This window comes from Theobroma cacao, chromosome 9, assembly GCF_000208745.1.
Source record: "Theobroma cacao cultivar B97-61/B2 chromosome 9, Criollo_cocoa_genome_V2, whole genome shotgun sequence".
Classification (NCBI taxonomy): domain Eukaryota; kingdom Viridiplantae; phylum Streptophyta; class Magnoliopsida; order Malvales; family Malvaceae; genus Theobroma; species Theobroma cacao.
The window spans coordinates 38198463-38209030 of NC_030858.1; the positions used below are offsets into that span (position 1 = coordinate 38198463).

At 38.2% G+C, this 10568-nt stretch overlaps 3 protein-coding genes across 3 annotated transcripts; 2 read left to right on the plus strand and 1 right to left on the minus strand.

Annotated features, from left to right (window-relative positions):
* On the plus strand, positions 556-3442 carry LOC18591033 (cation/H(+) antiporter 24). The gene is made up of 3 exons (XM_007016934.2): positions 556-858; positions 968-1975; positions 2095-3442. Exons 1-3 carry the CDS (start codon positions 622-624, stop codon positions 3280-3282), a joined length of 2433 nt encoding a protein of 810 aa, XP_007016996.2. The 5' UTR covers positions 556-621; the 3' UTR covers positions 3283-3442.
* Positions 4385-6378, plus strand: LOC18591034 (SWR1 complex subunit 6). The gene is made up of 4 exons (XM_007016935.2): positions 4385-4617; positions 4707-4809; positions 5805-5911; positions 5992-6378. Exons 1-4 carry the CDS (start codon positions 4513-4515, stop codon positions 6193-6195), a joined length of 519 nt encoding a protein of 172 aa, XP_007016997.1. The 5' UTR covers positions 4385-4512; the 3' UTR covers positions 6196-6378.
* Positions 6597-9245, minus strand: LOC18591035 (laccase-13). The gene is made up of 6 exons (XM_018128367.1): positions 9100-9245; positions 8858-9009; positions 8448-8692; positions 8227-8355; positions 7080-8033; positions 6597-6979 (listed from the first exon to the last, which is right to left on the minus strand). Exons 1-6 carry the CDS (start codon positions 9217-9219, stop codon positions 6849-6851), a joined length of 1731 nt encoding a protein of 576 aa, XP_017983856.1. The 5' UTR covers positions 9220-9245; the 3' UTR covers positions 6597-6848.

Below are 10568 nucleotides of genomic sequence, written 5' to 3' on the forward strand. Positions count from 1 at the left end.
CTCTCTCTCTCTCTCCATTTAAAATTTGACCCATTGCTTCTTCTTGTGGTACCCATAGCGTCCATCCACGACAATATAGCAAAATAATTACTCTTGTTTTTTAAATTGTTTGTTTTTTTTTTTAATTTTGAAAAAATTAAGATAAAAATGTTTTTGATTTTAATATATTTTATATTAAATATTTTTTAAAAAAATTATAATATAAATGTTCAATATTTTTTAATATTAACATATTAAGTATCTAAAAAATAAAACTTTACTTTGAGACAAAAAAATAGATAAAAGATGGAGATTTCAGAAATGGATCGACTTCATTTTTTTATTTAATTTTCTTTAGAAAAACATTAACCTCGTATTGATGCATGTTAAGGCAGAACCAACATCTCATTGAAGAAATTGATGTCTCCTTTTTAGCCCATTTTAGTGCACGTCCACATCTTCTGGAAATTACAACTTTGAAGCTCTCCCTTTCCTTGTCTATTTTTCCCTTTTCTTTCGTGGTGATAGTATTGATTAGGAAACGTTAGGCACTCTTTTTGCATGGTTAGGGTTTTCCCAGGTCGTGACCTTTTCACGCCTCATGGATGGCAAGGCCATCCGCGAGACTACCACCAGCCCGCCATGGAAATTTACAAAGGCGCTAAGTTCCAAACCTTCAGCCATGGCACCGCGGCATTGCCTCTGGTGTGTATGAGAGCGCATGAAACTCATTCCTTCGGCATTTTCTATGGCCAAAACCCTATGAAATTCTCCTTCAACATAGTCCTTGTTGATCTGATCTTGGTCATTTTGATCACCCGGACTGTTCGCTTCCTTCTCAGGCCTCTCAGACAGCCTAGGTTCATTTCTGAGTTAATTGTAAGTATCATATCTTTCTCAATTTCTTTTAGTTTTGGGGACCTTTCTTTTATTCTTGTGTTGGATTGCTAAGTTTTTCGTCTTCTTTGATCATTTATATGATTTAAAGGGCGGCATTATCATTGGACCCTCCCTTCTTGGCCAGAGCAAGAGCTTTAGCCATATTGTTTTCCCTCTCTATTCCAATTTTGTGATGAGAAACGTTGGAGTGATGGGGTTTATGCTATTCCTTTTCATAAGTGGAGTGAAGATGGACCTAGGCTTGTTGAAAAGATCGGGAAAAAAAAACTTTTATATAGCCATGATTAGCATTGTTGTTCCTCTCGTAATTGTGACTGTCGTTGCAATCATTACTCGAAAATCAATGGACAAAGAACTTGCCAGGGCTTCTTCAATTGGAATAATTGCCTCATCTTTGGCGATAACAGCATTTCCCATTCACTATGCGGTACTTCAAGAATTAAACCTTCTTAGCTCCGAGGTTGGAAATATGGCCTTGTCCATAGCTTTAGTTAGTGATACAATTGGGATGAATTGTCTGGTCATTTTCGAGGCAATGAAACAAGGGGAAGTATCCGGTAAAGATGCTCTTTGGTATATGATTTCTTTGGTGGTTCTTCTAGCTTTCACTGTTACCGCCGTCCGACGAGCAATGATGTGGATCATCGAAACCACCCCTGAAGGAGAACCGGTGGATCAGTTTTATGTGGTTGCCATTTTGTTGGGGGTGTTCGTGATGGGCTTTTTGACAGACATGTTTGGTATAGCCATTGCTAACGGCTCATTCTTGCTGGGATTGGTGATTCCAAACGGGCCGCCGCTAGGGGCGACGCTGGTAGAGAAGAGCGAGACAATTATAATGGAAATCATCATGCCGTTTTCGTTTGCTTTCATCGGACTCAACACGGATTTTTCTGCAATGACTGAGGCTGGCTGGTCTACCTTGGGACCGCTCTTTGCCATGGTTATATCAGGTTACTTGTCCAAATTCTTGTCAACTCTGATGGCTGCCTACATGGTAGCCATGCCATTGAGAGATTGTCTTGCTCTCAGCCTTGTTTTGAGCCTGAGAGGTCAAGTGGAGCTTATTCTATACGTCCATTGGGTAGACAAAAATGTATGTTCTCTTTCTTCATGTGTCCCCTGTCAATTACTAGCTAGAAATGATCTCATAAATAGGACTCAGGGTATTCATCTGATCATTTGAATTGTGTTTTGGATGTTTATTACAAGCAGATAATAAAGTTACCTGCATTCACAATGATGGTATTTCTAACAATGATGTTTACCGGAACTCTGACACCTTTGATCAGCATTTTCTATGATCCCACAAAGCCTTACATGGTAAACAAGAGGAGGACCATTCAACATACCCCTCCGGATACAGAACTTGGGATACTACTCTGCATTCAGGACAAGGAAAGCGTGCCAAGCCTTGTTAACCTTCTTGAAGTCTCTTATCCTACTGTTAACAACCCTCTCTCAGTTTACGCTTTTCACCTAGTCGAGCTCATCGGCCGTGCTAACCCTTTATTCATAGACCACGAGGATCAGGAACAGGAAGACCTTTCCATCAAGTTCCCTGACTCGGAAACAATGCAGCATGCTCTAAAGCTCTATCAGGAAAGGAGGGATGAATGTGTAAGGCTCCATCTTTTCACGGCTACGACAGCAAAACGAACGATGTATCAGGATGTCTGCAAGCTTGCTTTGATAAGCAAGGCTGCTATCATCATTTTACCTTTTGAGAAGGAACGCATTAGCGACATTGCAATAACTGAGCATTGGGGTGATGGGCAGCACTCTTTAAGCATCAACGTCTTAGCCAATGCACCTTGCTCGGTTGGAGTTCTTGTAGATAAGGCCCACCGATGGCACCTTTCCTTATCTCGCTCCTTCCAAGGCGCTGTCCACAACTTTATTGTGCTGTTCCTAGGAGGAGCAGATGCTAGAGAGGCTCTTGCTTATGCAGATCGGATGGTTGGCAACCCGAACGTCTCCCTCACTGTCATAAGGTTTCTTTCTTCAAACTCTGAAGGAGATGACGAGAGGGAGAAGAAGCTTGATGATGGAGTGGTGACTTGGTTCTGGGTCAAGAACGAAACAAACGAGAGAGTCATTTACAGAGAGGTGGTAGTAAGAAATGGAGAAGAAACAGTTTCAGCAATCCAGGCGATGACGGAGGAGAACTATTATCATCTTTGGATCATGGGAAGGAAACAAGGGATCAATCCAAGGCTTCTGGAGGGATTGTCAACATGGACAGAGAATCAAGAAGAGCTTGGAATAATCGGGGATTATGTTTCATCTACTGATTTTGGTGCCGCGGATTCTGTGTTGGTGGTGCAACAGCAAATTTTGAGAGCGCAAGGTGCCACCATTGCAACTCCTTCATCAAGCTTTTTGCGGCGCTTGCTAACCTGACATATATATATATATCCGTAGAGTTAAATACAATTTTTCCAATGTAAATGGGTTCTAACTCCATCCCTTTTTATCATGCTTGAAACTTATAAACAGATCATGACCTCTAGTCTAGATGTTAATTAAGCCAAAAATTAATTGTGAGTATGAGCTTGTATTTGATATCACACACATATATATACTAGTACATTTTTCATGGCCTCTAGTCTAGATGCTAATTAAGCAAAAAACACACACATATACTAGGATGTTTATGATTATGATTATAGGGCGATACAAAGATTAAATACAACTCTAGTACATACATACTAGTCTGTTTATGATTATTGGGACAATCAAAGATTAAATAAAAAATTATGATTATTGGGACAATACAAAGAAAAGATTAAATAAAAAACCAAAAAAATGCGGTGAGCGTGGATCGAACACGTGACCTTCAAATCTTCAGTCTACCGCTCTGTGGTGAAAGACTTTTTATTTTAATCTTTTTTATTATTAAATTTTAATTTGTAAATAAAAACTTTAGTTGACCTCAATGACTTTCCTTCTAAAATATTTTTCTTACTTATAATAATATTGAATAATTTTTTTTGAAAGGCAGAAAAATTTTATAAAAATAAGAGAAAGAAACACAAGGGTACCAAAACTGGTAGAAGAAACAAATAATATATAAAAGTGATGTTACAAAATATCAATTATATATAATTAAAATATTAATTGCCTTGACTTTCAGTTAAGTTTATTATAAATATTAATAAAATTTATTTATATAAATAAGAAATTTTAATTACATTAAATTACTTTTCGTTAGAAAGTATTTTTTTCTATCATGAATAATTACAAATAAATTAATATTAAAAATTTTTAATAATATAATTAAAAAGTTAAAATTAAAATTTCATATATAATTATTATTTAAAAATTAATAAAAATAAGCATTTTTGGATAACGCACGTGAAAATAATATTAATTTAGTTATAAAATTACAAATATTAAATGTGAAATGAAAAGAAAGATAATGGGCTATTGAGCCTGAGCCCATTATCCTTCACAGGGATTTGTGCTGGCCCTATTTAAAATTTCCCAAACCCATACGCCTGAGTCGTTATTATTTTTACAGAATTGCCACTATCCGCCTCACTCTTCATCTGGTGTCGACGGTCGCCGACTTCTTCCGTCCTTCCCCAGAACCACCGTCCTCTTCCTCTTGTTTCCGTCGCTTTTGCAGCTATGGATGACGAAAATTCGAACCCGTTTCGGAGAATGTCGAGCCGTACTCGTAAAGTGGCTCCTAAAATGGCTGCAGCACTTGCCAGCTCTGATAATCGAACTCAGGTTTTTCTTTTCTTTTTTTTTAATATCATTTTATTTCTATTTTTGCTTGGGAAATAATTTCTGGGAATTTAATATTTTGCATAAAAAAGGCAGCTTTGGCCCGGCTTGAAGCTTTGGAGAATGATAACGCAGGGATTGAAACAATTGAACCGAACGATGATGATGAAGCTTCTCTTGATGACGATGATCAAGGTTTTCTTCTCCCCCACCCCTTAATTTTATCTCCTTTTCATTTTATGGAAATTTATCTTACTAGGCCAAAAGGGTATTGATCATTTGAAATGAGATGCTGAGTTTTATGTTAATAACACTCTCACCCTCACATTTCAAACCAAAGATTCAGTCTGAACTCTGAATCTTTTTGGTAGTTGAACTTTTGATTGGTGGGAGTAAGTAATAGGTTACTAATTAGGAAGAACCTTGTTTCAACGATCATAAACCTACCCGAGAAAAGGAAAATATGAATTACTCTCGTCTTACTATTGTTCTAGAGTAAGAATTATGTTGTCCTCGTTAATGTCATTGTATATTAATTAAGAAGAACTTTGTTTCAATGATCATGAACCTACCAGAGAAAAGGAAAATGTCAATTTTATTCTTAGTACTGTTTTAGAGTGAGAATTGTGTTGTCCTTGTTAATGTCATGGTATATTAATTAGGAAGAACTTTGTTTCAATGGTCATGAACCTACCGGAGAAAAGGAAAATGTGAATTCTTTTCGTCTCAGTACTGTATTAGAGAAAGAATTTTGTTGTCATTGTTAATGTCTTGGTCTATGCATCTGTTTTTGGGAGGTTGGTTCTTTTTTTTTTTTCAGAGCCTTATGGATATCCATGGTACCTCATACTCATAGATTTAATAGCTTTTCTTCGAAGGGTGTTTCACTAGAAGTTCTAGCATGACTTAATCTTCCTGTTTTCGATTTTTTTCTGCCTTGGTTTTGTTTTGAAACCTCTTTGATCTGTTTCTTATGCTAATTCTTCATTGTGAACTTAGGATTTATTGCTTCAAAGTAGTTGGGCATTATCTAATATGTTTCCCACCATCAAGACCTGCTTTATTCAAGCAATTAATTGAAAGGGCAGTAGTTGTTTGAGGTTGAAAAGGAAATCTAACCATCTTTGAAATTTCTGTTTTAATGCTTGTTTTAGAAAGCTGTTTTATTCATTTAAAACTTCCAACTGCAGCATACATGCAAAAGAGGTCCAAGGGCACAAAACGTAAAACCCGACAGGCAAAAGCACTTGAAAATGCTAGGAAGGCTCCGAGAACATTTCTTGAGCTCTTACACGAGGTAAAATGGGTAAATGCTGTTTCTGTTCCTCCTGATTTTAACTCCTTACTTGGCTGACCTAAATAATTCCTCCCTTGAAGGCAAACCTGGAATCCTTGCCTGCTCATGTTCCATCCTATTTGAGGGCGGCAGTTGGACCTCCAAGCTCTACCTCCCGCCGGCATTTCTGCAGTGTTTGCGGATTTACTGCAAACTATACATGCGTGACATGTGGAATGCGCTTTTGTTCTGGCCGTTGCCAAAATATACATAATGATACTCGATGTATGAAATTTGTTGCTTGAGTGATGAGACAGGAACCAGAAAATTTTTGTTTGTATAGCACAACTCATCAAATGCCAAAAAAAAAATGTTCTCTGTTGTGTACTGTAATTTTTTCATATGTAATAGTCGCCCCTCTGTAGGAGCTTGTTTGTTGTTAAGACATCCTCTTCTTGAAGTGATCGATGGTAGATGCTTTTGGACAATTACTTAAAAAAGAGTAGGTTGTTACAATCTTGTGGTTTTCAAAAGCTAGATACCCCCGCCACGTCTATAGAATATTTATGCAAAATAGACTCGCAGCTCAAACAGTGCTACTTTCATGGATAACAAGGGCTCATAGTGCAGGTAGTTTTCATTGTTCGTGGAAGGAGGCATCTGTAATTTTAGAAGTAAATTTTCTGTAGAGGTATAAAGCTAGATATCAGAAGAAGGAAAGAAACTTGTATTATTATAAATGTAATCAGAAATCCCATTCTTTAATCTTAAAAACAATACATTGATAATGTCAAATCAGTTGCTTAGTAATAGTACAATTCAGGACTTAAACCTTTTGACAGAAACAAAGCAGAAAAATCCTGGAAACCAAGTTCAGGTAACATTTGCTAAGGACTCTCGTAAACAGCAGATACTGGAACTCATAATCTTAGATCTTTCTAGCTGGTGATTTTGTCTTTTAACATGGGGGCAGATCGAGTGGCGGAGGCTGTACTGTCTGCAATTTCCCAACTCCATTCTCGACTAGGAAAGCTGTGGCCAACCCCCAAGGGAGATGGGTATCTATATGACAATGCAGCAACCAGATTCCTGTGTTGGACCAGTTCAGTAAATAACAAGCATCGAAAACGTGGAAGCTGTTTAATTTTGAATTAAAGGAATGTACTCGAATGTAAGTTTGGTATGTTACCTGGATTGTCAGCCACAAACCGGATGGCTACCCATCCTCCAGGAGGTGTTCCAATGGTGTTTCTTTGTGGGGGATCGATAAGGTTGAATTTGGCCGGATCATTGCTGGGATCAAAATTACCAAAGCCACTTCCAACAACATAGAATTGGTACCCATGAAGATGCATAGGATGATCCTCAACTGTGACAATACTTGTATCCTGAAACACAATTTGTACCGTGGAACCAAACTTTAGTTTAAAGAGCTTTGTTCCCTTAACTGGTTGCCAGAGTCCTCGGCTTACGTTGCCTGTATAATCAAATTGAATGGGAGGAACAGGCGGAAAGTCTGCGGTGAAGATACCAGGTTGACCCTGGTAGTAGGCCTGCATTAAGGAGTTCCTTCTTGGTAAAACAAAGGAGACATTGTTGATGCTGGCAGCAAAGCGAGTTCCATTGGGGCCTTGACATCGAGGGCTATTAGGATTCGAGCAGTTGATTAGTCCTAACCCCACTGTGAAAAACAGGCTCTCATCAATCTCAATGGGAACTTTGACCTGGGAAGGACTCTTTATCTGCGCAGTGAATGCAGTTGCAGTGGCTGTGTCGTTGAACCCCGGTAGCTGGGGGAAGATTGGTTTCACAGGTTGTCCTTTTTTGGCGCTGCAAGGAGCGGATTTATATTCAAGGATTGCTGTGGTGGTGGTATTGTCGAAAGGTGCATTGGCGGTGTTGTAGGCATGTGCTGCCATGTAGTAACGAGCTGAAGGCTGATCAGCAGTGAGGAGGACATTGGTTGTCTGACCAGGAGCTATCATGATGACATTTGTTGTGAAAGGTTTGGTGTAAGCAGCATCCACAGCGACAACAGTTAGTTTGTGGTTGGCCACACCAAAGAAGAGTTCTTGATTCATTGCAGAGTTGATGATCCTCAAAAGAATTGTCTCCCCCGCCTCCACCGGAAATATGGCAGTTTCTGCATTTTTAATGAATAGTTACTATATCATCCGCCCCATGATGTTCCCATTTTGATGGAAAAACAGTTCTGATTTCGGCTTTTAGAAGTTTAATACTTTATACTCTGTAGTTCATATCTTGATTAAGCAATGTGTCGTTTGCAAGAAAGCAAAAGTGAGCCGTTTGGTCAGGGTTAAACGGTGAAAGCATACCTTTGCTAGAGCATCTATATAAGTCCCCCGGTTGACCATTAATTGTAAATGCATCTGATACATTTGGAGCAGCTCCTGTGAAAAGTGCCAGCCTTAGAACATCCATTGGATCTCTGTCCCACCATTCTCCTGTTGATCATCATTTAATTTCATTTAAGTTACGCCATATATTCTGAAAAGATAGCTCTGGGAACTTACAAAGATCAAAGACATAGAATTACCAAGAAGAATGGGAATTTCTTTCTTGGGCATCGGGAAGGGGTATGGAGAACCCAACTTAGGATATATGATGAGAGCTCCATAAACTGTGGCTCTAAGCCATCTGCTATGAGCATGCCACCATAAAGTCCCCTCCTGGTTTTGGATGGTGAACTGGTATGTATAAGACCTCCCTGGTTGGATAGGACACTGAGTCACATACTCAGGCCCATCCGCCCATGGATTTCGCAACTGTCGAATTCCATGCCTGATCAATGAAAGGCAGAAAAATGACACCATAAATACAAGCACCAGTGCAGTCTAAGCAAAATCAAAATTTAAGCTTCTGAATTATGCAATGAAATTAGTCTCTACTCTTCGATATTTGCTAGGCTAGTTTGAATTTGTAATGTATACTTGTATAAAGAATTACCAATGGAGGGTGATATTGTATCTAGCTCTATTTATAGCTTTGATCACCAGAGTATCACCATCTCGAACTTCCAATGTTGGCCCTGGAAATTGGCCATTCACTGTAATCGTGCTATGAGTTCTGCACAGCCTCTTCACTGGCTTTGCTTCAATCTGTTTTAAGAAAAAAGGAAAAAAAAATAGTGTCATACTTCATTGCAGCAAACAATCTGGATTAGAATTATGTTTATGAAGAAGACATACAACAAAATCATGGTAGTGAACTGCTGCATCTGCAAAGGATGCTAGGGAAGCAAAGATTAATAGAATGACAAAGAATAAGTATGAGCTGCATGGCTTGGCACTGAGTTTGTGACACTCCATTGCTCTCTCTCTGTGAGAGACTTTGGTTGAGGGATTGATCAGTGAGTTTGGACTTGAGGGAGAGCTAGCTATTTATGCTAGGAAAAAGCGGAAAAAGACAAGAATTTAACTCTTTTTCTTTACATTGAAATGGAAAAATTAGGTTTCAAGTCAACATGAGAAATATTAAACTTTAGGACAACATTAGTCTAACCATAAAGAGGATTTGGTGCACCCGCTAGCCGCATTCATGTAACAAAACTCAATTACTAAAGGGGGATTCTGCACTCTCAATTCTCAAATCACATACAGATTACCCTGCTTCTGGGGCAGTTGCAGTCTTTTCATCATAGACTTTCATGATTATTAACTCAAATCTGTCAATCTTTGCATAAAATTTAGTGCTGAAGGACCCAACAAGAGAATCTATGGTTATGGTCCAATGGTGTTATTCCCTACTGCACTCTAAACAAAGTTCTGGAGGGGTTCATTTCTTCATATTTTGACACATGCACTAAAAGGTTTTTCAACCAAATTGGAGAGAGTTCAGACTCAGGATTAACTCTGTTTACCATTTTTTGCTGATAAAAACAGTTTGATGCTTTGCAGACAAAAACTTCTGTCCACATTGCAATATCCAGATGAGGATTACAAATTATAACATAAGATGTTGTTTAAGTTTTATCTCTGGGTTATTAAATACAGTAAAAGATCAATTGTTAGCTCAACAGTTTGTGATTCTTCTATACAATGTGGACCAAAGCATTTATCCACCTGTCCAATGCTCACTGATCCACTGTCTATGCATATACTTCTTCATCTGCTATACTTTTTAAATTTGGTTACTCGATTATCATAGGACAGCTGGGGTGAGGTTGAATTTTGTTTGGGATTTGGTAGAGGAAGAGGAAGAACTGTTATCTCCAGAATTTAAGAACTACTGACAGAAGCTGCCAGTCCACAGTCCAAAGTCCATGGTCTTTTGACAAAATCGATTCTCAGGAAAATTATACAACAAAAGTCATCAGTTGCATTATCTTTGATGATTTTCCCCTTGATTATCAAAGGCTAATCTAATGAGGCAAATTTGACAAATTGGCTTTGAGTGAACCCACAGTTTTCTCTATAAGCATTTAAAGATCATATCTTCCCATTGAACATGAAGTCATGATGATGAGTGCAAACTTTTTCAATAAGTGCTATGGATATCCTGAGATTAATCAACAACATAATAATAACAAGATCAACTTCTTCCAAGTCATGAAGTTTCTGTTATTTCACCCTGCAACAGGAAGAATCTCCCCCATGATTAACGTGAGAATCACATAAAAACTGCACAAGAGCTCTGATAAACAAATGGTTAAACCTGC

Bases quoted from the DNA above. Each gene is read 5' to 3' on its own strand.
- LOC18591033 (XM_007016934.2), top strand. From the start codon at position 622: ATGGAAATTTACAAAGGCGCTAAGTTCCAAACCTTCAGCCATGGCACC. The intron at 859-967 runs GTAAGTATCATA...TATGATTTAAAG, and splicing joins GGTTCATTTCTGAGTTAATT to GGCGGCATTATCATTGGACC. The intron at 1,976-2,094 runs GTATGTTCTCTT...TATTACAAGCAG, and splicing joins TCCATTGGGTAGACAAAAAT to ATAATAAAGTTACCTGCATT.
- LOC18591034 (XM_007016935.2), top strand. From the start codon at position 4,513: ATGGATGACGAAAATTCGAACCCGTTTCGGAGAATGTCGAGCCGTACT. The intron at 4,618-4,706 runs GTTTTTCTTTTC...TGCATAAAAAAG, and splicing joins GCTCTGATAATCGAACTCAG to GCAGCTTTGGCCCGGCTTGA. The intron at 5,912-5,991 runs GTAAAATGGGTA...CCTCCCTTGAAG, and splicing joins TTCTTGAGCTCTTACACGAG to GCAAACCTGGAATCCTTGCC.
- LOC18591035 (XM_018128367.1), bottom strand. From the start codon at position 9,219: ATGGAGTGTCACAAACTCAGTGCCAAGCCATGCAGCTCATACTTATTC. The intron at 8,693-8,857 runs GTAATTCTTTAT...TTCATTGATCAG, and splicing joins TACAATATCACCCTCCATTG to GCATGGAATTCGACAGTTGC. The intron at 6,980-7,079 runs GTAACATACCAA...GGTCCAACACAG, and splicing joins GTTTGTGGCTGACAATCCAG to GAATCTGGTTGCTGCATTGT.